The sequence below is a fragment of the Rhineura floridana genome, chromosome 3, assembly GCF_030035675.1.
Source record: "Rhineura floridana isolate rRhiFlo1 chromosome 3, rRhiFlo1.hap2, whole genome shotgun sequence".
Classification (NCBI taxonomy): domain Eukaryota; kingdom Metazoa; phylum Chordata; class Lepidosauria; order Squamata; family Rhineuridae; genus Rhineura; species Rhineura floridana.
The window spans coordinates 127752039-127779147 of record NC_084482.1 but is presented as its reverse complement, the minus strand read 5'-3'; the positions used below and the strand labels follow the sequence as shown (position 1 = coordinate 127779147).

The 27109-nt window shown below is 45.6% G+C and overlaps 1 protein-coding gene across 3 annotated transcripts in view; it reads left to right on the top strand.

The window, feature by feature from the left end:
- CACNA2D2 (calcium voltage-gated channel auxiliary subunit alpha2delta 2) overlaps positions 1 to 27109 on the top strand; it is a 1044533-nt gene that overhangs the window by 942941 nt on the left and 74483 nt on the right. For all 3 annotated transcript variants that reach the window (XR_009761453.1, XM_061617858.1, XM_061617859.1), the window contains 6 exons: positions 2302 to 2391; positions 2873 to 2944; positions 10394 to 10468; positions 10872 to 10946; positions 25342 to 25416; positions 26580 to 26651. Coding sequence is in view for 2 of the 3 variants with exons in the window: in XM_061617858.1 (XP_061473842.1) it covers positions 2302 to 2391; positions 2873 to 2944; positions 10394 to 10468; positions 10872 to 10946; positions 25342 to 25416; positions 26580 to 26651 (459 nt within the window). In the remaining variant the exon portion in view is untranslated. The remainder of the gene's footprint in view (positions 1 to 2301; positions 2392 to 2872; positions 2945 to 10393; positions 10469 to 10871; positions 10947 to 25341; positions 25417 to 26579; positions 26652 to 27109) is intronic.

The window sequence follows — 27109 nt, the reverse complement described above, 5'->3', positions numbered from 1 at the left end:
GGGATAAAGAGGATAGAATCCCAGTGCACATCAGTACAGAGTTCACCTCGACATCTCCCTTTTTTTCCCCTCCCTCCAACAACTTTGTGGTTTTCAACACTAATGTGCTCGGTGGCTTAAATCTAACTCCTCAAGGTGAAGGAGTTATGAAATGAACCAGAAAGCTTAGTCATCATTACTGAGTTCTACTCTTGCCTAAATCAGTGTAATTTTGGAAATGCAGAGTATAAGGATTGCTTCAAGTATTAAAAAAAAATCCTACACTTCCATGTAGGAATTATACTGAAACCCCCATGTAGATTGTAACATACGAAGATTGCACATGTGTGTATTTCCTTGTGAGTACACTCACTCTGGGAGTCACAAGTAGCTGTTGTTTCTGAGCATGTTTTGTGTGTGCTAGGAAATTTGTGCATGTACATCACAGTCTATGTGCATGGACTGCATGCTAATTTCTGTACAAACATGCTTTCCCCATCATACACAAGTGAATGAAATGCTTTGCCTGGGGAAATTTAGCAATATTTATTTTTCAGTGGTGCAAATGAGAAGGAGTCAGGCACTAGAGTCTCACATTTTTTTAAAAAAATACAAAGGATGTAGGAGATATAGTAAATGGTTTTCTTTAGGGGCTTGGGGTGTTAATGGTTACTTCTTTGTTTTTAAAGATTGTTTTATTATGTTCATAATGTTGAAAAGTTGTTTTTGCTTATTATATTTGTTATGTCACTGTTTTATTATTTTTTGTTATTAGGAAATTGTTTTTGCAATTGTTTTTGAGATGTATTTTTGTTCACCTTGCTGTAAGCCGCCTTGAGCACAATTTTATGTGGAAAGGCGGCATACAAATAAAATGATGAAATGAAAAATGATGAAATGAAATGAAAAGGATAGGATAACATTTTGCAAAAAGCATCTAACAAATGTTAGCTGTCCATCTGAAATTTCTTGAAACCCAATCATACACAACCAGGGCCTCTGTTATTTTGAAAAGCTTTGCTCTGTTAAAGTACCTTTTGTAAGACACACAAAAGAAAAGAAAAGAAAAGAAATTGTACTTGTTGATTTTGAAAGGCTGCTCATGTGTCAAAGATTCATAGATGTTGGAATTCAGCTTTTACATGACACCATGTGAGAGATTCATGCCTTAAGGGTTATACTATCTTTTATCTCCTTGAATCAAACGTTAGTTCTTTGTAATGATGCTGCTTCCCTTTCTTCCTGTATAAGAGCATACTCTGTGGATATTGCAATATAGTAGGCCACACAAGTTGTGGTGCAATGTCCCCTCTAGTGGAGGAGATTGTCAACACAGAGATAATCAACTAGCAGATGGAACTAATGAAGTTGAATACCCAGTGCAAGATGTCCCAATTGAATGCCCAGGAGATGCCTGACCCCCTCTCAACTTAGTGGCATTATTAGTAGCGCAATGGAGATGATTGAAAATATGTTTGCATTAGGGACTTGTTACATCCACTCTTAAGGAATTTGTATTTGGACTCATGGCAGAAATAGTATTTTGCAAGTGACTTGCGTTTTCTGAACAGAAGCAAACCTCTCCAATTATATTTTCAGTTCCCAGAACAAATAATAGAGAACAAGTTTTCTCAATCTCATGGGAATATATAGAATCCAGCAGCTCTTGGCAGAGTTCTAGGTTCAACTGGTTGTTCCACAAAGATACCTGCTTTCCATTTGCATCTTGTATTGTCCCTTAGATTTCTTTCTCCAAGGTTTTCTCTCAACCTACAGCCCTCATTCTTACTTTTTAGCCCACTATGTCTTCATATCATTTTTAATGCTATGTTGTCGTCTTCTCTTATCCCCTGCAGGTCTCCTTTTCTGGGCTTCCAGCCTGAAAAGGCTTAGCCCTGCCTATCTGAGCAATATTTCAACTGTGGTTCAATAGCTGAACATATCTGCTTTCCAGTCAGTGCCAGCTCAAGAAATTTTGCAGACTGTGGCAAAGCAGCTACCATGTCTCCAAGTTTTGTGTCTCTAGGTCAAAAAACAAGCAAGCAAAACCATTTCGGTTTTGCAGTGTAACTCAATAGGATTTCTGGAGATTTATAGTATTTGGATTGTGATCTGGATTCGGATATGAATGGGTTGGATTAGATCTGAATTTGTATTTACAAATCAGAGTCACAAATCAGATCGGGGAGTACATGCACATCCCTATCACACACACACCACTCTACTTTAGTCAAGAAAAGTATTATGTAATACATCTATCACTGTATATCATATCTCCACAGGTGAATTCATGTGTTTGGATTCTCCTTCTGTTCTCTGTAGGAATACCTGGATGTCCTAGGAAGACCCATGGTTTTGGCAGGGGACAAGGCAAAGCAGGCTCAGTGGACCAATGTCTATCGGGATGCTTTGGTAAGTAGAATAGCTTTATAAGTTCCCACAACATGACTTTTACTTTTCTTTTGTTGGTAATGTCTATCCATACACTGCAGCTTAATTTCTACTAGATAGGGTTATTTTATGTCACGTGCCCCTTCAGTGTCCAAAATCTGACATTCCCAGATTGAGTTCTGCTCCAGTTTTCTTCAGGAAACAGGCTCTGCCAGATCCACTGTACAGTGGTGTGCATGCAAGGCATTATTATACCTCCCAAACTGGCCAGTCTCCTCTGGACAGTTCCTTATGTTTCAAGGCCATTGGTTAGCACAACAAAGTTGATGATGGACAGTGGAATAAAAATCAAAGGTCCCTGCAAATGGTTTTAACTTTGTTTGTTTGTTTAAAGGAGATTTGATCATTGATCTCCTGTGTCACATCTGTTTGATCCCTAGAAACTTAGAGGTCACTAAGGTTAGAGTGTTTATCATACTTCCTTGTTTATGAAATTTTATAGGGTCTGGGCTTGGTGGTGACAGGCACTCTGCCGGTGTTCAACCTCACTGAGGATAACAGCAGTGAAAAGAAGGTATGCTTTCATCCTGCAGTGTGCTGTGTCACCAATTTTGACCTGTTGTTAATATTGCCCTTGTTGATACACACAACTGTTAGTGAAGTTAGCCTCCTATGTGTGTGTGTGTGTGTGTGTGTGTGTGTGTGTGTGTGTGTGAGAGAGAGAGAGAGAGAGAGAGAGAGAGAGAGAGAGAGAGGTATCTACAAAAATTTATTTTGTTCCTTGTCCTTTATGTAGATGCCACTAACAGCTTTAAACAAAAAAAGGTGTCTTGAAATCAGTTCAAACTCAGTTCTGAATCAAGCCCAGTATTGGATCTCCCTGGCCAATTCTGTGACATGCAAAAGGGATGAACATGGGGCAAGACGATACAGGGACAGTTGCCTGGGATTTTTCTGGAGCAAACACAAGTCACTGAATCCATCAGCTGACCACCATCCTGTCCTATATTTATTGCTTTTGTACATCAGCATCATAACATTAGGCCAAGGGCATGCCAAGGCAGTATGGTGTTTATTCACAAATAGGCAAAAAAACCTTGTGGTTCAAGAACGTATCTATAGCCAACAGATATTTCTATCAAACTTTTCAAAGCAGGGAAATTTGGCAGCTATAGTGAATGCACCAGAGGAGCAGGAGACCTGAACTCCTCTCTGAGATATTGTACCGCCCTACAAATTTGTCAAAATGCAAACACAATTTGGGTTGGTCAATGTCATATGATGGTGCAGACTGCCTTTTGTATTTCAAACTGGAGGTTATGTTCTATTAATATTTTGGGGGCATTAAGAGTTGAATCTGAAACTGCAAGTTGATGTAAAATCAGATTGATTACAATGTGTTGCCACTTAAACAATGAATCTAGCTGTTGGAAAAAACAAACTTGGCCTGCCCAAGATGCATGTTTTCAATCTGCTATGCTTAAACCACTCCACTTAAGGAAAAGTGGGCACATTCAATTAAAAACAAACAGCACACCTAGAAATTTGCTAGAATATATTTCACCTCCCACTGTTTTATCTTCTGCAAACGGAGACATTCTTCATGTCCACTGGAGACTATTCTGCAGAATAGTCAGTGCCATTATTCCACAATTGTTTTGGGAGTTTTTTTAATTTAACTTTTGCAAAGTGTTGCTCTACTTCACATATTCACAGAAACAGAAGTAAAAAAAATGATTTACTATATGAAACTTCACTAAAATTGCTAAGTAAATGAAACATATTTAAAGTGACTATCTGAACTCTATCAACTGTCTTAATAATGTTGCTTCCTCCCTGCTAAAACAAGATCTGCACAGCACATGACTTGTTTCTGTTATTTGGCCTGACAGCAGGTGTTGCCACCACTCACGATATGCTCAGAGGCACATGTTACCAAATTCTTCCAAGCTACACAGGAAGTGGATTGGACTGTGAAAGGCCAACCCAAATTGTGTTTGCATTTTGACAAATTTGTATGGCAGTACAATATCTCAGAGAAGAGGTCTCCTGCTCCCCTGGTGCATTCACTATAGCTGCCCAATTTCCCTGCTTTTTAAAGTTTGATAGAAATATCTGTTGGCTATAGGTACGTTCTTAAACTGCAAGGTTTTTTTGCCTATTAGTGAATTTCTCTGCTTGTTAATCTGGGAGCTAAAAAGTGGGATCCTGTGCAAGTTTGCTGAGAATGGATGGGTCATTTGCATGCTTATTGAGTTCAGTGGGATTTACTGTCCTGCAATCATGGTTAGGATAGACGAAACCATGGGAGGATGGGGAGGGGAGAAGGAAAAAATGTAGGGGGAGGGAGGGGAGGAGGAAGGGCAGAGGGGAGGAGGGGGTGGGAGCAGGTGGGGGAGGGGAGGGGAGCAGGTTTGATCATTTGCATGCTTATTGAGTTCAGTGGGATTTACTCCCATGCAGCCATGCCTAGGATAGGTAAAACTGGCAGTGGGGGAGGAGGAGAGAGGGAGGGCTGGAGTGAGCAGGGGAAGAGGAAGAAGGAAGGAGGGAGGGGAAGGAGAGAGGGGGAGGGGAAAGGCAGGTCTGATCATTTGCATGTTTATTGAGGCCTTATTCCCCTCACGGAGCTACAGTCCCAAGAAGAGGGGCTGACTGTTAAATCATTCTGGCCACTGGATCTCTGTCAGGGGAATAGGAGTCTCCTAACAACTCACAGCACCCTTCACAAACTACACTTCCCATGATCCTTTGGGAAATAATAATAATAATAATAATAATAATAATAATAATAATAATAATAATAATAATAATAATAATAAATTTAATTTCTTCGTCGCCTATCTGGCCAATGGCCACTCTAGGCGACTTACAAAATTGTTAAAATACAATTGATAAAATACAGTAATACAATATAAAAACAACACATCTGCAGCAACAATATTAAAACTGGGCAGGAGGCATTTCAGTTATAACAATTAACCCTCCCCAGATACCCCGAAGGCCTGCTGAAAGAGCCAGGTCTTTAAGGCTTTCTGAAACACATTTAAAGAAGAGGCGTGCCGGAGATCTTGTGGGAGGGAGTTCCAAAGAGTGGGGGCCGCCACTGAGAATGCCCTCTCTCTTGTACCCACCAATCTGGCTGTTTTTGTTGGCGGGATTGAGAGAAGGCCCTGTGTGGCCGATCTTGTCGGGCGGCATAATTGGTGGCGTTGAAGGCGCTCCGTGAGATAAACTGGGCCGGAACCGTGTAGGGATTTAAAGGTCAATACCAACACCTTGAATTGGGATCGGAAAACAACTGGTAGCCAGTGTAGGTCGAACAACACTGGTGTGATGTGATCTTGGCGGCGACTATTCGTAAGTAGTTGAGCCGCCGCATTTTGTATCAGTTGTAATTTCCGGACAGTTTTCAAGGGTATCCCCACGTAGAGCGCATTACAGTAGTCCAAACGAGAGGTGACCAGGGCGTGTACCACTAGTGGGAGCTGGTGAACAGGAAGGTAGGGTTGCAGCCTTCGTATGAGGTGTAGTTGGTACCAGGCTGCCCGGCTCACTGCCGAAATCTGAGCCTCCATGGACAGCCTGGAATCAAGCACAACCCCAAGGCTGCGGACCTGGTCCTTTAGGGGTAGACTCACCCCGTTGAACTTCAGGTCAATGTCGCCCAACGTTCTCTTGTCCCCCACAAGTAGTACCTCGGTCTTATCAGGGTTCAACTTCAGCTTGTTCCTTCCCATCCATCCACTCACGGATTCCAGGCACTTGGACAAGGTCTCCACAGCCAACTCTGGTGAAGATTTAAACGAGAGATAGAGCTGAGTGTCATCAGCATGACTATCTAAAGTGAAATAAAGGTCTGGTGTGGGTGTGGCCATCTGATTAGCTAAACCAAACAGCTGTGAGTCTGGCTTTTAGAACACTTGACAGTTGGTTCTTACTGAGCATGCCTGTGCTTATCGTTGACTTCAATGTTACATTTCTTACATTAATTAAAAATCAGTCAGGCATTTTTTTAAAAATTTAAACTGCAGAAGATAAAGGTCAGAGTATGGGGCAAGGTCAGTAATAGGATTACAGGTACTCTGTGAATATGGCTGTTTTTTAATTAATTTCAACAAATTATGGGACCACTGACAGAAAAAAGTCCAACAGGGGTCTGGATTTTTTTTCTCTTGTTTGCTAGATAGGGCTGGAGGACATTCCTGGTTAGGGATGACTCCTTCTACTGGCCATGACAGGCAGGGTCTCTAGACTTCTTGGTCTCCTCTCCAGGGGAAGGAGTCATCTCTTTCTCCAGACCAGCCCTGCCTGCGGTCAGTGAAGGTTGGGCCTCCTCTTCTCTCTGTTCAGAGTTTCCTTTTTTCTGTTTCTTAGCGGTTTTTTGTTCTCCTATTACTCTTTTCACAGCTCTCCTCTCCTTACTTCATTAGCATTTTCTGTCTTGCCTCTCACCCTTCCTGTTTGTCTCTTCTCTCCTCACTTCCTCCCACCTTCAGTCCATGGGTCTTGGGTTTGGGAGTTTTTGTCGAGCCTGGCTAGGCTTCCTGGCATCATGCTTGGTGTTTTGGGCACAAGCGGAGTGCGGCTAGCCGCAGCGCCTCAGCAACAGTGGCAGCTGCTTAGACAGGAGACTGTCTCCTTGCTCCACGGAGCCGCATTCCCTCAACATTCGTACCTAGCAGGATCGTTGCTTCAGGCTCCCCCCATCTTCCCAGAATAAGAAGGAGTGCAGCGTGCAGCCTGGGGGTATATTGCTTTGACTTCAGAGAGCACAAGACAGCAGGGGGTTGATTGGCACCTGCTAAGGCGGCTTGCCATAGCAGCGTTTTCCCCCCACAATCTTCTTCTAAGTGCAAGACAACCAAGGACTCCATTTTATGGCTTCACCTGCCTCTTCCTCATTTTCCCGCCAAGACTCCTGTCATGCGGGAAAGGCGATGGACTCCAAGGAGCTGCAGGAACAAGGCTCAACAAGTGCTCAGCCTGCGCTCTCTCCATCCCCAAGCGGGGGCAGCAGGGAGATAAATATTTCAGATGAAGCTATTGAAGTTTCCCCTCCCCCATTCCCAGTTCCCCAAGTTCATATCTTGGGTTAAGTTTATTGCCTCTAAAATCAGTGGTTCCATCCACCATGCCCTTAAACGTAAGCGGGGCAGACATTTGAGTAGGAGCTCCCACAAGGGTAAGCGGAGGCGCAGATCTCCCTCCAGCGACTCTAGCAGGGAGGAAAGATATGGCAGTTCGCCATCACTCCACAGCTATTCCAGATCTCTTACTTTTCTAATCCAGTCTCTAGCCGGGGTGGCATGCTGTGGGGCATACCTCCACCCCCGCCACACCATGCAGCGGGGGGAGCTAAGGCAGCCCACATAGGAGATTATTGTTGACTTCAATGTTATATTTGTTAAATTAATTAAAAATCAGCCAGGCCTTTTTTTTTTAATTTAACGGCAGAAGATGAAGGTCAGAGTATGGGGCAAGGTCAGTAATAGGATTACAGGTACTCTGTGAACATGGCTGATTTTTAATTAATTTCAACAAATTATGAGATCACTGACAGAAAAAAAGTCCAGAAGGGGTCTGTGTTTTCTCTCTCTCTTTTTACACTTTGAACTCTCGATTCTCTCTGACTGTTTTGTGTATTGCCATGAAAAGTTAGAGGATTGTTAAGCAAGCATTTCTGAGTTTAGGATTATAAGTTTTCTAAGGTTTTGCTTTGAAATGAGCTTATGGGAAGGATCAGCATGGCAGGGCGGGTATTTTCAATTTAACATTGCGGAATGCGAAAAATCTATGCTGACTATAGTATACAGTCACTTTTGTGGCTGTATAATTTTGTGAAGTGTGAAGGTACCCAAAGCCAGGGATGGCATCAGGAGAATACATTCGGCCTTCAAATGACAGAAGAGCAATAAGTATGTTAAAGCATACTGTCAGAGACACTGTGCACATATTCAACCCTCCTACACAAAGCAGAACTTCACCCAGTTATGCCTGTATTCGATGCTGTGTATTGTGTCAACATTTTGGGATGAATACTGTCCTATAAAGACTCTAAGCTCATTTTCAAGATCACTGGCTTGGGTGCAGTTATGTCACTGGAGGAAAGGTAAAGTTACATCTTCTATTGGTCAACCAATATGAGAATTGTGCCGTTGTTTATAGAAGAACACCATATAGGAAGCATGTAATGATGTATCAGAAATATACATGGACACGAATTAGCTATGTGATGCTTAACGCTAAGGCCTAGTGGGAGTGATGGGGGAGCCCCCTCTGCTGCAGCATTGCCAAAGCTAAGTAGGACCCAGACCTGGATGAGAAACCATTGAAAGCAGGCAGTGGTGGTGGTAGCAGTAGTAGTAACAGTAACAATCAGTAGCAGCTGGTGCAGTTGGCAGAGCCACGGAACTACCTTCCCAATAGCGGCATCGACGTAGCTTACCTGGACAGGGCTGGGATGGCAGAAAGGGTGGGGCTATGCAGACGCAGTGGTGGAGTCAGTCCAGCAGTGACATCAGTGTTGGGTGGACAGTTGCACAGCTGCACCACATCATACCAGTAGCTACGAACAACAACAAAAATAAGTGTTTATATCTTAAGTATTAAAAGTGAATTTTCACACTGTACAAGGTCAGCTGAATTCCAAGACAAAGAAGCCCCAGTAAATAGATCGCAGTACCTCCCTTCTCCCCAGTGAATACAGTCCCAGCATGTGTTCACAGTCTGTCTCTCACCTGCCTTATGTTTCCATTTTCATGTTTGTTTAGAATTCTTAGCAGTAATAGACCTGCCATGGCATTCTATAACTGCTCGCTTTTAAGCAGGAAGTGATCCGTTTCCCAACCAGGTAAGCAACAAGGCCGAAGACTGAGCCATTTATTCTCCAGGGAGCCTAGTTATTGTTTCATAAAGCAGCATAGCAACTCCATTGCAACAAATATCGCATGTCGTGCAGTGCAGAGCTTGGAAAAGTTACTTTTTTGAACTACAACTCCCATCAGCCCCAGCCAGCATGGCCACTGAATTGGGCTGATGGGAGTTGTAGTTCAAAAAAGTAACTTTTCCAAGCTCTGTCTATGGTGGCTTGTTGCAGGTGCAGGCACTGGTGTATCTTTAAGAGAAGAATGTGCTTATCTTAAATTCAGATAGAAGAACCTGATAAGGGATTGACTTCAGTGTCCTCATGAATGATTGGATTACCTTTACTGCTAGGAATAGTTTGCTTTGAGCTGTGTGCCGCTCCCTCATGTGGTGAACTACTGAACTGCAGGTGGGAGCGTCTCAGTGAAGAGGCTTCCATCCCTCCACTGACTTCACCCACCCGGGCTGGCCATCAGACCCTGCTGGACAGGAAAGAGTATAAGAGGGTTCCTGCTCCAGTTGAGTCTTGCTTGAGTACATATACATCCCATTTACCTAATACTATAAGACAAAAACTGTAAGGTAGGTCCAAAAGACACAATCATTTGTCTACATTGTGATGTTAACATACCACATAAAGTTGATTTGTTCTTCGAAATGCTCAAGCATATAGTGAATTACTCTGCCATTATTTTACTTCATTTAGGAAGACTATGAAATCCACATGTGTTCATGTGAAAATTAAAAGAAAATCTTGCTGATTTTCCCATGTTAAAAAGGGATAGTAAGTTTGTGCATATACTGAGTTTACAAAAGGTGTGTGTGCAAGTGTGTGTTTTTGTGAAAGAGAGAGATGCACATGTTTGTGAGTCTGTGTGTAAGTGGAATGACAGAGAAAGGAGGTTAAAATACGAAATGTTTGGAATAGTGAAATGTCATTTTGCCATCCTTTTCAACTTGAGATCTTTCTTGTCTTGCATGAGTATTGCACATTTTTTTCTGGTTAGCTCAGCTATGGCCTGTTATGTTCTGCCCTTCTCTTTAAATCAAGGACACTGCTGGTAAATAAAAACTGCATTACTAATAGATTACATACCTACATAGTATGTGACTTCAGTCTTGAAGATAACTGCCTTTGTTACTTATGCATTTTCAGAACCAGCTCATCCTAGGTGTTGTGGGGATTGATGTGGCTCTGAATGACATCAAGAAGCTGACACAGCGATACAATGTGCGTAAGGAATAGATTATTTCCCTCAGAATGGGATCCAGTCTCCCCAAAGACTCAGCCATGATAAAGAGCAAGCAAGCAGGAAAGAGAAGAACCTTTGAGAATTAGCACGGGGTTTATATTTGCACAGAGTTTTCCTAATGGATGCCACTACTCTACTTCCAAATCACTCTCACCTATCCAATGGTCATTGCTTCTCCTTCAGTAGCCTTTAATAAAAGAATTGAATGCTCTTTCCTTCAGTTTAGAAAGCCTTAGTTGTCTGTTCTGGGCTTGGGTTGAGTAATGGAGGAAGGGCAGAGGTCGGTAGGAAGTACCTGTGACAGTGGCATAGGAACTTTGATGCAATTCATCTCTTTCATTCTGAGCTGCAATTTGTTTCTCTTTTTGTCCTCCCATCCAGTTAGGGGCAAACGGCTATATATTTGCTATTGATCTGAATGGATATGTATTGCTACACCCAAATCTGCGACCTCAGGTAAGTGCAGTTTTCTCCTCTTTTGAGTAATCATTGCCACCCACCCACCGCCATCAAAATATTATGTGCGTTTTCATCCCATATCATGTTAGCAACCACCAGAAAATGAAACTGTTTCTATATGGCATCTGCCATCTTGCAGCACTTTCCACCATGACATCACCAAAGAACATTTCCATTGACCCTTGCATTGCGGCCTATTGCCGAAATAAAACACAGACACCATTGCTTGGGTAAATAATGGGCCACTTTATTTAAACAGAATCAATTGAATAATGAACCTGCAGAAGGGAGATTAAGGGTGGGAGCATTCTGGTGATCCAGGCAAAGCCTGTTAGCAGCTATCGGGCGACCATGCCCTGCCTGAGCCTGGGGCTGCCCTGTGCCAGCCCCCCAGCTCCAGCCACACCCTGAAGATGTGTAGGGGGTCCAACCCGCATCACCGCCCCTCGGAGCCCTGAAACTCCGAGCGGATGAGGCACGTTGGCCCCAAAGGCGGCCTGTACCCTGTCCCTGGGCCGTGTAGCCCTGAGCTGCAAGCCTCCGGACCGCCTGTCACCCCCAAAGGTGCCTAAAGGTGTCACCTAGCTGCCCTTTCCCTTTAACCTTTCCCCGCACTTCTTCGCTTGCACTCCAAAAGTGACCGTTAACAATTCAAACTAAACAGCCCAATCGGCCTATTTACCCCAGGGGCACCCGTGCTAACCCTTGACCCCTCCCCCCCAACCACAGTGTGGAGTAGGCAAAAGAAACCTGCCAGCAAAGCGAGGCAGGCAGGCCAAAAATTCCTAGTCGGCCCTGTAGCGACCAAATGGATCACACTGCAGCAGAGGGAGGGTCGGGCGGGTGCCGCCGAAATTTGAACTGGATGGCGGGAAGCAGGCGGGGCGGCCTTAAATAGCCTTCAGCCGCCCCGCCTCCCTGCCGCTTCACACGACGGCGCGCCAGCGCGCCGTGTGTGCACGCATCCCCCAAGATGGCAGCCTGGACATCGACAGCGGCCACAAGCTCGTCCCTCTGCCCGGTAGGTCCCGGGCACGGAACGGGATTGCGGCCTATTGCCGAAATAAAACACAGACACCATTGCTTGGGTAAATAATGGGCCACTTTATTTAAACAGAATCAATTGAATAATGAACCTGCAGAAGGGAGATTAAGGGCGGGAGCATTCTGGTGATCCAGGCAAAGCCTGTTAGCAGCTATCGGGCGACCATGCCCTGCCTGAGCCTGGGGCTGCCCTGTGCCAGCCCCCCAGCTCCAGCCACACCCTGAAGATGTGTAGGGGGTCCAACCCGCATCACCGCCCCTTCGGAGCCCTGAAACTCCGAGCGGATGAGGCACGTTGGCCCCAAAGGCGGCCCGTACCCTGTCCCCGGGCCGTGTAGCCCTGAGCTGCAGGCCTCCGGACCGCCTGTCACCCCCAAAGGTGCCTAAAGGTGTCACCTAGCTGCCCTTTCCCTTTAACCTTTCCCCGCACTTCTTCGCCACAGAAGGGGGACAAGCCTCTGCTTAGTCCCCCTTTACCCCACACCCGATAAGAATCTGGTGTAAACCCTTCTGCAGGTCCCTTAGAAAGATGTCGTTGCCCGTGTCCGTCAAATGGACGCCATCAGGCCGAAACAGCTCAAGCTTGTTGTGGCCCACCTCTGGGTGGTGGATGACAGAACCTCCCAAGTCCCTAAGGGCCCTCTGAATTTGCCTGTTCACCTTTTTCCGTGCCCTGTCCATCCCTCGTGGGTCACCGGCACAATTCCACCTCTTGCGCGGCAGGATGTCTGACCACACTAAGTGCACCCCCGGCCAGCGACGTGCAATGGCCCGGAGGTCACCGCATGCCTGTTCAATTAGGGCCTTGCCCTTTAACAGACCCAAGTCGTTGCCCCCGAGGTGGATCACCAGCACCTGGGGCACTGCCACTTCCACAGCCGGTTGAAACAAGGCTGGCTGGAGCCCGTCCCAACGCATCCCCCGACGTCCCAGCCACCGCACTGCGGTTCATTGACTGAGCCCCAGCTGCGTGCCAAAGCGAGACTTCGCCGCCCTGCGGCCCGCCCAGAACATCATACTGTGGCCACATAGGAGGATGCATGGCTGCTCCGATCTTGTCCAGCGATCTGTTGAAACAACAACGACATTGGGTAACAAAAAAAAGGGGGGGCCTGGGGGGGCCAACATCTAGCCGCTGGCGTCGTGTGTGTCAGCAAGTGGTCTAACGTAGGCCTTGTACGCGTCCGAGGACCACCCGCCCACAGCCTGAAGCCTGTCTTTAGAGAAGCCCAATAGAGCCGCCGTGGAGGCCACGCCTATCCGGAAGGAGTGTGTCCCGAACTTACTGGGGTCCACGCCTAAATTCCCCAGTGCGGCCTTCGCCACGGACCAGAACTGGTATCTGGTAAGAGGCTGGGAGTTCCTATGTATGAATAGGTACCCTGACTGCGACCCCCTCGCTGCCACAAAACCGCACAGGGCTGTTACTGGGCAGAGTTCTTGCTGCCGGCATGGGGCTAATACCACCAGGCGCCCCTTACCATGCTGGTCCGTTTTAGACCGCCTGAGCCGCAGGAGGGCCCGCTCTGCCCTCCAGCTGAGGTCGGAGACTAGCAGAGCTCGGAGGGAGTTATCCATCTTAGAAGCCGCCACCACCTCCCCAATTCGGAAGGCCCCAAAAAACAGAGTGAGGGCCGCAGCATGATATAGCAGGGCCTCGAAAGGGGAAGAACACAAGTGCTTCCACTGTCCCTGCAGGCCAAACAATAGCTCCGGGGAAAAGGGGAGGCGTGCATCCGGGGGGCAAGGGCGCTCGCGGGACCAACCCTCCAGCATCCGGCGCACCCTAAAGTCACCCGTGTATTCCTGAAAGCCCCGTGCCTTCGCTAGGAAAGCGAGGCCTGAGAGCTTACCTTTGATGGTCCTGACTGAAAGGCCTCTCCGTTTCCCCTCCACGCAGAACTCCATAAGCTGCTCGACCGGGATGGGCCACTCCTGGGCGTAACCCCTGGACTCTCTGAAGTTTGATAGATCCCTACCTGCCCCCTGGTAGCTGGCCAAAGTGCTGGGCACCACAGAAAGGCTTATGGCCCTTTCTGATTCAATCCTCCAATCTCCCATAGCGCTGGGGGGAACACCTCCGGCAGAGCCCTTGCCCACGGTGCCAGCTGGCGAAACTTCTCCATCTGGTTCCGTGATAGAGCATCAGCAATACTATTGTCAATACCCGGAACGTGGCGCGCCAGGAACTGAATATTATAGCGAAGACATTGGAGCACGAATGCTCGCACCAGAAGCATAACATTGGGGTTTCTAGAGGACAGGGTGTTAATAACGTGCACTGTGGGGAGGTTGTCGCACCAAAAGTGGACTGAGGAATTACCCAACTTGTCGGGCCAGAGGTGTACGGCCACGACAATGGGGAAGAACTCCAAGAACGTCAGGTCTCTGGTCAGGCCAGCCAGTGTCCAGCCCTGCGGCCAGCTGCCGTGGCACCATGAGTCATGAAGAATGACCCCAAAACCGAAGGCACCCGAGGCATCGGAGTGCACCTGTAGCTCTGCCTCCAACAGGCGATCCCTTCTCCATAGGGAGACCCCATTAAATTCCCGCAAGAAGGTGGACCACACTGTCAGGTCAGCCCTAAGAGCGGCTGTCACCCGTGTGCGGTGGTAGGATCGTGATAGGCCAGCCATGGCGTCATATACGCGCCGCAGGAAGGCACGGCCGGGCGCTACAACCCTGCAGGCAAAGTTCAGATGGCCTGCCAGCTGTTGGAGAGTGGCTAATGTCACCTTATTAGAACTGACCACTTCTGAGATCTTCTCCCTGAGGGCCCCCAACTTGTCATGAGCGAGCCTGCAGCATTGGGCCACCGTATCTATCTCGATGCCCAGAAACGTGATAGCGGTGGATGGGCCCTCAGTTTTCTCGGCCACGAGGGGGACGCCCAGCTCCCCAGCCAGCCCCGCGAAATGTGCCATGAATGCCCTACAGGTGCCTGAGTCCGCAGGGCCCGCAAACAGGTAGTCATCCAAATAGTGTACCACTGATTGCAAGCCTGCGCGCCTCTTGACCGCCCACTCCAAGAAGGAGCTGAAGCGCTCGAAAACAGAGCATGATATAGAGCAGCCCATAGGCAATGCCCTGTCCATGTAATATTCACCCTCAAAAGCCAAGCCCAACAGCTCAAAGTCCTGTGGGTGGACCGGGAGGAGGTGGAAAGCAGACTTGATGTCACACTTTCCCATAAGGGCCCCAACCCCGCAGTCCCTGACCATTCGCACAGCACAGTCGAATGATGTGTAGCGGACTGAGCACAGCTCCGCTGGGATGAAGTCATTGACTGACTCACCCTGTGGAAAGGACAGGTGGTGTATCAGGCGAAATTCACCTGGTGCCCTCTTGGGGACGAGGCCCAACGGGGAAACTCTGAGTGAGGGGATGGGTGGTGCAGCAAAGGGGCCCAAAACCCGGCCGGCTACTACTTCCTTCCTAATTTTTTCTCTCAGAACTGATTCCCTGTCTTCCACTGACTTAAGGTTGCGGGACATGAAAGGTCGCCTGGGACCCAAATAGGGGATCCGAAAACCCACTGTGAAGCCTTCGAGTAAAAACTGGGCATCTTGGACTAGGGGGTAAAGGTGGAGTAAGTGTTGGAGCTCGTAAATTTTAATTGGGCTGGGGCCCCTTTCCCTGAGCTGCGCCTGCAGCCCCTGTCTTCCTTGCGCCAGCCGAATCCCTGTTTCCACCCCTGAAGGGGCGGCCCCTGGGGCAGCTAGTGCAGGCGTGGGGGCCCCCACATATGGCACATTCATGTCTGAACCTGCACGGGCTCCGACCGCAAAGGCCACGCGAGCTTAACTCCCAGCAAAGCAGGCGGGGTTGAACCCCCTGCCCCGCAGGCCCGCGGGAAGCAGTTGCTGATGCCTGGCGTGCCAAGAGATGGCCGCTGTCCGCCCTATCACCTGCCATGGGTCTAGAATGTGCCATAAATTGCAGCCACAGGTCAGCCTCCTTTTTGTCCCAGGGGAGGGATGTATCAAAAGCCGCCCTCATACGGAACGCCTGGTCGTAGTCCAGCCATGCCGTCCCTTGAAACTCAGAGTAGCCCCGATATATGATATCGAGGTATTTGATCAGTACCGAGGCCCTATGAGGCTGCCTCTGTATTACCACCCCCATGTACGTAAGGAATGCAGGCAGCCAGTTAGACCAAGAGCGCTCTACCCGTCGGCGCTTGGGCCTATCGGGCTCTGCATGTTCCCCTTTATCCTTATCCTTCCCAACCAGCTCCCTGTACAAGAGCGAGAATAGGTCCACGTACTCTCCCCTCCATATTCTGTCCTTCGTAGCAGGCAGAAGATGAAAACCCAGTGGGGCAGACGTTTCCCCAAAAGGTATGGCCCCCTCTCTGACTGATCCCAGGGGGTCGGATATCTCTGCAGGGGGGTTGGCAGACAGGGCGGGCTGATGCCCTCCTTCCATCGCCGTCCCAGCAGCGAGGTGCCAGACCTGCTCGCAGGCCTCCCTTAGGGGATGCTGCTGCTGTGGCGTAACCTCCCCCCCGCCGGCGGGAGTCCCTGCCTGCCCATATCCCTCGGTTACCGCTGGTGGGGAAAAGGGCCAGTAGGGGTACCCCCAGGGGGCCCAGCTCCACTGCCGCTGCCCTTGTTGTTGTGGCATGATAGAGGACTCACCCTGTGTGCTTTCCGCCAAAGGTCCTTGTGTGGGCTGCATTGTTGGGGCTGCTTGCAAGGTGGGAGTTGCGCCTGGCTCTATGCTGGGCGTCCTCGCCTCAGCCCTGGGCCCGGCCTCCAGCACATCCAGTCGCGCTAAGATGGAAGCAACAGCCCCTGCATCAGCACTGTTCACTGGCCGCTGCGTTTTCCCCCGAGACCGTTTGGGTGGTGGGTCCTTCTCCTTCCCTGTCACAGGTTGGTCCCGAGGTGCACTAGGGTGGCCTGAGCCATGCTCTAAGGCTTCCAACCTGGCTAATATGGCCGCCCATGGTGGCCCCTCCCCACTCCTTGCCCCCTCCACCACTGAGGGTGGGCATCTCCCCCCTGCTTTGGGGGCCTTTCCTTTCCCTTTTGGCCCCCCTTGTCCTTTCTTGGGTGGCATACTAGAGGGAGATAGGGGCCCCGCTTACAAAACGACGTGATTTCAAAACGTTGTGAAGGGGCCTGCCTGCTTATTCTATACCCCCTCCTGGCACCCAATTATCCTGGAGGGGAGCCTAATTGCCCTGCACGTGGCAAGGATTGATGGTTGGGGCCGTGCCCCACCTACCCCCGCGTTAATTAAAATTAATAATTAAATTTAAAAGTTGCCGGCCAAAGGCTGCCTAGCCTGTAGTCCTCGCCGCTGCTGGATCCGATCCTGCGCTGCCGCCTCGTAGTGACTGCCCCAGGATCCTCGCCGCATAGGCCTTGGTGCCAGCCGCCGCTGCCTCCCTGTCTCTCAATGAGGCTGGGGGGGGCTTGCCGCCGCCCAGCCACCCTGGCCTCAGGAAGCCTCCGGAGGCCCATGTGCGCCGGCAAAGGAGCCGCGCCGCGCCGAAGCTGCTGCTGTGGCTGCCGAAATTGCCGCCGAAAGGAGCCGCGCCGCGCCGAAGCTGCTGCTGCGGCTGCCGAGATTGCCGCCAAAAGGAGCCGCGCCGCGCCGAAGCTGCCGCCGAAAGAAGCCGCGCCAAAGCTGCTGCTGCGGCTGCCGAGATTGCCGCCGAAATTTGAACTGGATGGCGGGAAGCAGGCGGGGCGGCCTTAAATAGCCTTCAGCCGCCCCGCCTCCCTGCCGCGTCACACGACGGCGCGCCAGCGCACCGTGTGTGCACGCATCCCCCAAGATGGCAGCCTGGACATCGACAGCGGCCGCAAGCTCGTCCCTCTGCCCAGTAGGTCCCGGGCACGGAACGGGAATGTTTTCCTTCAAACTTATTACAAGCAGTAACTTGTATCATCCTTCAAGCAAAATTCTAAATTGCTATTGTGTGGAGAATTGTTGCACCTCCCTATAGGTAGCTACTTAATGCTGTATAGTTGTGAACAAATTAATTAGTTGGGAATGTTATTGACGGTAATTTGCCATGAGATTGAAAATAGATCCAAACAGCTATCACAAACAAGTGCATAGTCCATATTTAGCCACAGATTTGCCACCTTTTAACCAAAAAGGAAACATGATACCTGAAAGCACCAGTGCTTCTTGCCTGGTGATGATTGTTGTTATTATTGACCAACAACAAAATATCTGCCTAATTCCTTTAAAATCAACATGTGAAATCCAGCCTTTTGCACTTCTCTAGTTCCTGTCCTTTCTATTTACAAAATATAGACCTTCTTTTTCCTAGGCCTTTTGTGAAGTTTCCCTTCAACCATCCATCTCCTTGGTTCTCAGACCACTCAGTTCCTAGCTCTTAGCATCCCTAGATCACTACCTTTCCAGCCTCTCTGCAGCACATAGTTTTTTCTGACCTCAGGTATAAAATGTTTTTTCTGATCCTGAACTATATTCGCAGTAGTGACACAGACTCACAGTCCTTCCCTTAAAGTCTAAACTAAGTACAGAAACATACTGTGATACCACAGAATGTTCATGAACATTTTAACTGCTGATGATCACTCATTAAATGTGTTAAAAGATTTGGCTAGTTATTTTGAATCAATATATGACATTCAGCAATCCTCATCTCCACCTTTCCTAACAACTTTGAAGAATGCTTTTGTATTCTAGACCCTGCATAAGGGGTTTCCACATTATTTTGTCTCCATGTCCTGCTTTCTCCTCAGCCATTCTAGGTTCCTCTCCAGAGATCTTACCTGTGCACAGCCCTCCCTGTCCCTCTTTGTGGTTTTATTAGTCTCTCATATATGTTTTACTTTTTATTTTTATTTGCATTTTATTATGTAGTTTTTTATTTTTATTTTATGCCACTTCCTCATCAGTCAGCCCAGTAACTTTATAATACAGCTGGACTGCAAAAAGCTGAATTGTCCATATGCTGTGATGGTGACCAGATGCCAAACAGAACAGGGCTCCTGTGCCTGCATGAAGACTATAAAGATTAAAGATAATATTATGTGTACTCAATCTGATTTCTTACTAATATTTTATTTTATTTAAACCACTCAGATATTTTTTAAATTAAGTGGAATAGAAATCTTTTTAAATAAAATAAAGATGTATTTCTTTTGCACTTGGTCTTCCTATGTCCTATAGAAATGGTTACTAGTAAATGTCTGGGTAAGGACTGGGGTCTGGGTCTCACAACATTATCTGCTGCAACAAGGTAGTCTTCAGTTAGCAGTGTAACCAGGAAGCCCTGCTGTATCTATTAGTACGTCCAGTTTATGCATGCTAAGTACTCTGACCCTAGAGCAGGTGAGTACGTTAGGAGTCAGTCAGTCAGTTAGTTAGCACAGAGGAATGATCTTGTCATCTCCTACAGCAACAAGTTGACCAGACTGAAGGAATGCAGCTGGTCCAAGAGTTTTTATATCAGCCAGTGGCTCAAGTTGGCTCTCTAGTGGCTCCTGACTTCCCGGAACTGGAGAATTATGGTCTGTAGTAGGGGTCCCCAAACAGTGCTTCACAAACCACCAGTGCTCCACAAGCTTCCATTCAGATGGTGTGAGAATTAATGGGAGGCTAGAATTAATATATTTTCTTTTAAAGGTGACAATATGTATTTTATTGCTTATTCCATTTCTTATATTGTAGTTTATTGTATTACAGTTTGTATAAAACTGTAGCACAATAAAATAAAATATAATAAATAAAAGAAGCAATAAAAATACAATTAAAAATCATACAGCATCTGGCGCAGCACATTAGTCACTACAACAGGCAGAAAAACCATTAAGTGGTCCACCAAGACCCGCAGCAATTCCAAGTGGTCTGTGGGGAAAAGGGTTTGGGAGCCACTGGTCTATAGTGTTCAGTGTCATAGCAAGCAGGGAATCAGTATATGATCTGCAGGTATCCCAATGTGCATTGTGTGTAGATGGGTACAATCAACTGATCACAACGGTGACTTCTGTTCTGCATTCTCTGTGTTTGTATTTATACAACATAGTTGTTCTAACATGACTCATGAATGATGACTGGAGAAACTGGGCAGGGTTGATCCTAGACACTTGGAAACTAAATTAATTTAGTTTTCAGCTAATTATTCACCACTCCAGTGCTAGGAACCATTTGCCATGCTTAATGCAGAGCAGGAAGTGATGTTCTTTTCAGCCACAAAGTGCTAATTGCCATGTTTCAAAGACATGATATATGGACTTCCCTTCCACTCCTGGCAGGTGTAGACAGGAATTAGCTGGCCCCTTTTTATGAAATATTACTTCCTTGGGATATTAAGTACAGACACAAAAAGGAATGAATGACAAGCCCCAGGCTAATCTATCTCAGGGGAAGCTCTGCATCTATCAAGGTGGGGCAAGGGAAACAGACTTCTAGCTCAGATAGTATTCAGATAAATCTATCATTGAAAGGCCAGCCAGGAATTTGGGCACTGAGAAATGGCAGCGATCAAAGTGAGATATGTTTCATTGGCATAAACTTCCAGCTCAGTTCATCAGCATTATTAATAGGCAGATGATGTGGCAGAGATGGACAGAAAGAGTAGCAATTTATTCACTTGCCTGAATCTCACTCTGATCAATAACAATAAATTGCTCAGCACAGTAGAACCACCACCACTCAAGACTCCTTGTATTCTCAGTGCTTGGCCTGAACATAGCCAACTTTTGCAGAACTATCTGTCTTTAAAAAAAAAAAAAAGCAGCATTCCCTATTGACATATATTGTTGGTGTTGTTTTAATTAATCACAACAATTTAAAATATATCCTTAAAAACATTTTAAAAACAACTTACAATCACAAAAATATACAGCACAGGTGTCAAAGGCTAGGGTAAAGAAGGGCTACCCTAAATAAAGGATTTTCTTGGCACGTGGATTTATTACATCCTTCTGCACACTTGTGGATTTTATCTAATTGTGAGTTATTCTGCTTTGCTTCTGAAAGACCCCAACAAACTCCTGTCTATAGTGAGCTGTACTGGTGTTGGCAATTGATGTATTGATCCAGTACTGAGGAGGAGGTTGGAATTGATCACCAGTTTCTGGTCCCTTGAAGCACTCTGACAGGAGTGATTGGTGGAATTTTACTAAGTGGTATGATAGAATTCTATCCAGATCTGTTTGTTTGTTGTTATGTGCCTTCAAGTCGATTACGACTTATGGCGACCCTATGATCAGTGACCTCCAAGAGCATCTGTCATGAACCACCCTGTTCAGATCTTGTAAGTTCAGGTCTGTGGCTTCCTTTATGGAATCAATCCATCTGTTCTTTGGCCTTCCTCTTTTTCTACTCCCTTCTGTTTTTCCCAGCATTATTGTCTTTTCTAGTGAATCATGTCTTCTCATTATGTGTCCAAAGTATGACAACCTCAGTTTCGTCATTTTAGCTTCTAGTGACAGTTCTGGTTTAATTTTTTCTAACACCCAATTATTTGTCTTTTTCGCAGTCCATGGTATGCGCAAAGCTCTTCTCCAACACCACATTTCAAATGAGTGGATTTTTCTCTTATCCACTTTTTTCACTGTCCAACTTTCACATCCATACATAGAGAGCGGGAATACCATGGTCTGAATTATCTTGACTTTGGTGTTCAGTGATACATGTTTGCATTTGAGGACCTTTTCTAGTTCTCTCATAGCTGCCCTCCCCAGTCCTAGCCTTCTTCTGATTTCTTGACTATTGTCTCCATTGTGGTTAATGACTGTGCCGAGGTATTGATAATTCTTGACAAATTCAATGTCCTCGTTGTCAATTTTAAAGTTACATAAATCTTCTGTTGTCATTACTTTAGTCTTTTTGACATTGAGCTGTAGTCCTGCTTTTGTGCTTTCCTCTTTAAGTTTCATCAGAATTCTTTTCAAATCATTACTGGTATTGTCTGCTATCTTAACTTATTGGTATTTCTCCCTCCAATTTTCACACCTCCTTCATCTTGGTCCAATCCCGCTTTACGTATGATCTGTTCTGCGTACAGATTAAACAAATAGGGTGATAAAATACACCCCTGTCTCACACCCTTTCTTATTGGGAACCAATCGGTTTCTCCATATTCTGTCCTTACAGTAGCCTCTTGTCCAGAGTATAGGTTGTGCATCAGGACAATCAGATGCTGTGGCACCCCCATTTCTTTTAAAGCATTCCATAGTTTTTCATGATCTACACAGTCAAAGGTTTTGCTGTAATCTATAAAGCACAGGGTGATTTTCTTCTGAAATTCCTTGCTCCATTCCATTATCCAACGTATGTTTGCGATATGATCTCTGGTACCTCTTCCCTTTCTAAATCCAGCTTGGACGTCTGGCATTTCTCACTCCATATATGGTAAGAGCCTTTTTTGTAGAATCTTGAGCATTACTTTACTTGCATGGGACATTAAGGCAATAGTTGGATAATTACTGCATTCCCTGGGATCCCCTTTCTTTGGAATTGGGATATATATTGAATGCTTCCAGTCTGTGGGCCATTGTTTAGTTTTCCATCTTGACAAATGTTTGTCAAAATTTGCACAGATTCAGTCTCAGTAACTTGTAGCAACTCTATGGTATGCCATCTGTTCCTGGTGATTTGTTTCTTCCAAGTATTTTAAGAGCAGCTTTTACCTCACATTCTAAAATTTCTGGTTCTTCATCATATGGTTCCTCTGTGAATGTATTTGTCATCCTTGCATCTTTTTTAGAGTTCTTCAGTGTATTGCTTCCATCTTCCTTTTATTTCATCTCGGTCAGTCAGTGTGTTCCCCTGTTGATTATTCAGCATCCCTACTCTTGGTTTTAATTTCCCTTTTATTTCTGTAATCTTTTGGAACAGGGCTCTTGTTCTTCCCTTTTTGTTGTCCTCTTCTATTTCTATACAATAACTATAGTAATAGTTTTCTTTGTCTCTATGTACTAGTTGCTGTATTGTTGCATTAAAGGTTCTGACCGTGTTTCTGTATCCTTTTGCTTTTGCTTTCCTTCTCTCTTTAAACATTTTAAGAGTTTCGTGAGTCATCTACTGAGGTCTTTCTCTCTTTTTAACTAGAGGTATTGTCGTTTTGCATTCTTCCCTGATAATGTCTCTGACTTCAATCCATAGTTCTTCTGGTTCTCTATCAACTAAGTTTAAGCCTCAAACCTGTTCCTTATTTGATCTTTATATTCTTCTGGGATGTTATTTAAATTGTATTTTGGCATTATGAGTGCTTTGTTGCTCTTCTTTAGCTTTACTCTGATTTTCGATGCAACCAGTTCATGATCTGTACCACAGTCTGCTCCTGGTCTTGTTTTTGCAGAAAGTATGGAACTTCTCCATCTTCTGCTACCAATTATATAATCAATTTTATTCCTATATTGACCATCTGGTGATGTCCACATGTACAGTCATCGTTTCGGTTCCTCAAAAAGTGTGCTTGCAAGAAACAAATTATTGCCTTTACAGAATTCAATAAGTCTTTCTCCTGCTTCATTTCTGTCTCCTAAGCCCCATTTCCCCACAATTCCTAGTTCTTCTCTGTTTCCTACTTTTGCATTCCAGTCCCCCATGATTATCATCATATCTTGTTTTGGTGCGTGATCAATTTCCTCCTGTATTTCTGAGTAAGATCTTTCCAATTCTTCTTCTGCTTTTGCCGTTGGAGCATAGAATTGGATGACGGTTATGTTAATAGATTTCCCGTTTAATCTCATTGATATCACTCGCTCAGACCTTGCGTTGTAGCTGCTAATTGCTTTTGCTACATCACTTCTCACTATTAAAGCAACCCTGTTTCTTCTTGATTTCTCATTTCCTGCATAAAATATTTTGTAGTTGCCTGATTGAAAATGTCCCATTCCCGTCCATTTTAATTCACTCACGACAAGTATTGTAATGTTCATACGTTCCATTTCTTTCTTGACAATTTCTAACTTTCCCTGGTTCATGCTTCTCACATTCCATGTTCCTATTGTGTGTGTCGTACAACTTTGGATTCTCCTTTTGCATCTGTGCACATCAGCCTCTGGGCTTCCTTTCGGCTTTGACCCAGCTGCGTCATTAGTCACAGCGCTACTCGTACTTGTCCTTTGTTCTTCCCCAGTAGCTCGGTGAGTGCCTTCTGACCTGAGGGTCTCATCTTCCAGCACTATCTCGTGTTGCATTTTGGATTCTCTGTTCATAGGGTTTTCATGGTAAGAGGTATTCAGAGGTGGTTTACCACTGCCTTCCTCTGAGTTTGGATGCATCTTAGTCTGGTGTTTCAGCTTTGATCATTCCACCTTGGGTGACTCTGCTAGGAATCCAGCCTCTTGGTCTAGACTCCTGATGGCATTTCTCTCAACTTCTTCTACGCTTCCAACTTCCCTCACCATGTTAAGGTGTGCATCCTAGAGGAGGTGAGACAAAGTGAGTGGCATTAATTATACTGTAACCTTTCCTCACTGCTAACCAGCACACCATACTTGTCATATAAATAGATACTCTGTGTAATCAACTAACCTCAGTGCAGCTCTTGGGTGCCCCTGCTAGGAGTCTAGCCTCTTGGTCTAGACTCCTGGCGGCATTGCTCTCAGCTTCACCACTCTCAAAACCCGTCACCACGTTAAGGTGTGCATCCTAAAGGGGGTCCAGATCTCATAGAATCAATCTATTGTGTAATGGGGATATTAGAAATCAAGTATGAAACAATTATTCCACATTTGTAGTGAAAGGTATTTGACATAGTAAAAACCTATTCTGGAACCTCCAGGCCAGGTTCTGACAAAATCTTTTGTCTGACATCTTGACCTGTCAGATTCTACCCTCAACCATACTGACTAGAAAAGTCCCCAAGATCAGAGGTGGGCAGGGGTAGATCTTTCTTTGATTTACAGTAGATCAGCAAGGGTTTCTGACCATAGCAACTAAAATTGTAAGAAAAAAATTACTTTCGCTGTCATCATTGACTTTTGGCTAATCTCTTATCTATGTTTATCTCCTGTAAACTATGAGTATTAATTGTTTGCCTTTGACGAGGTCTTTTTGCAACTCTGTTGGCAAGTTTTAGTTTTGCATTCTAAATCTCTGATCTATAAAATTCAGATATAGATTTGGACTCATATATGCAGGTTATCCCAGTATATTGTTCATGGGACACAGAAGATAATTGGCTGTACCCTCTGAGCCACCATTATGGTCCTGGCTCTGATTGGTGGATCTTGGCGTTCTAGCAAAAACACAGTGGACCCTGTCCATCCCTGCCATGAATGATGCACAGGACAGAATAGGTTTCAGCTAAATTTTCCTTTCCTGACAATGTGGGAAGTTAAGGGTAAGAGAGATTTTTTGTAAATGTTTTCCTTCTATTTTCTCAACTGCAAAATATAAGGAGGGGGGAGAATTCCAGGAACCTGTGACCTTGGACTTCCTTGATGCTGAACTAGAAGATGAGAACAAAGAAGAGGTAAGTGATATGCTGGAGATGAGGTGTGTTCTATATTAGGCAGATAAGTGCATGCCACACCGTTAAATCATAGCATGTGGCCAAAAGCAAAGCTATACACCAAATGCAAATATGCTTATGGGTTTGTAGAAGCATTTTGCTTACTGCAGCAAAGTAAGATTCCACCATGGGTTCCTCTGCAGATGTGCCCCAGTGTTAAACAGCTGTTCATCTTCCTCAGTAAAGTGGGAGCTACTAATACAACAAAAGTGTCAGTAATGGTGGCAGTTGGCAATGACTTCTGCAGATACACATACATCATGAATATCTTACACTTCCATGTAATAAATTGCATTTACCCCTGCATATACACCATTATGCGTGACTAGGGATGAGCAAATCTGCAAATTCCAGTTTCTCATTTTTCCAATTTAAAGTTCAGTTCTCCACATTGCCATATCAGTCTGTAGTGTTTTTTTTAAAAATCCTCATGAAAATTCATATTTTAGTGCAAATTTCTCCTAATATACACATTTTTGTTTGCAATTTCCTTAATACACACATTATTTCAATGCAATCTTCTCTAATATAATGTGTTTTGTACGTTATGTTCATGAATATATGCATTTTAATTCACACATTATCCTATTATATGCATTTTTGTACACATCACTTGGCTGGAGAACTGCACTGAAAAATTCAGAGAAGTGTGAATTTTGAAGGATGGGTTTTACTCTGTGCATTATTTTGGAAAGTGTAAATTATGTAGATTTGCCTTTAAATGCAAACTGAATCAAATTCCCCCAACCTGCCCTATATCTGACAAATACATATGTGTCTATTTTGCCTCATGCTGCAGTAACCCATCAGCAAACAGGGCTTTTTGTCATATGCACATATGGTGGTATAATTAGGAGGAACATACAAGCAGCTACATGAAAGTGCTATCTTCATAGGAAATGTTGTGCATGAAACACCCTTTAGAGGCCTGCCCGCTTGTCCCAGAATTACAATCCTGATGCATTTTTTCACAGAGCTTGCAGATGGCATATGTTCCTTGGCCAGTGACAAATGGCGATCTCTGTTTATGGCAAAATTCAGAGAAACCGCACAAGAAGGATAGGAACTGAGTAACTAGCATCCTAGGGTATAAATCCTCCCTTCATGTCCTTTTTTCATCCCAGATCCGGAGAAGCATGATAGATGGATTTAAAGATCAGCGATACATCAAGACTCTGATCAAGTCACAGGACGAGGTAAAAGCTTGTTGTGAAATTTCAGGTAGTTCAGAGAACATGAAAGAGATGGCCTAGGTAACTAAGGTCCTTGATAGAGAAGGAATGCATGAAGGTTGAATGTAAACATAAAAATAATTGATGCTGCATTATACTGAGTTAAGCCATTAGCCCATCTAGCCCAATATTTTCTTTACTGCCTGGTAATGGCGTTCTGAGAGCCAGTGTGGCGTAGTGGTTAGAGTGTTGAACTACGACCTGGGAGACCAGGGTTTGAATCCCCACACAGCCATGAAGCTCACTGGGTGACCTTGGACCAGTCACTGCCTCTCAGCCTCAGAGGAAGGCAATGGTAAACCCCCTCTGAATACCGCTTACCATGAAAACCCTATTCATAGGGTCGCCATAAGTCAGAATCGACTTGAAGGCAGTACATTTACATTTTTAATGGCTTTCCAAGGTCTACAATCTACAGCTTT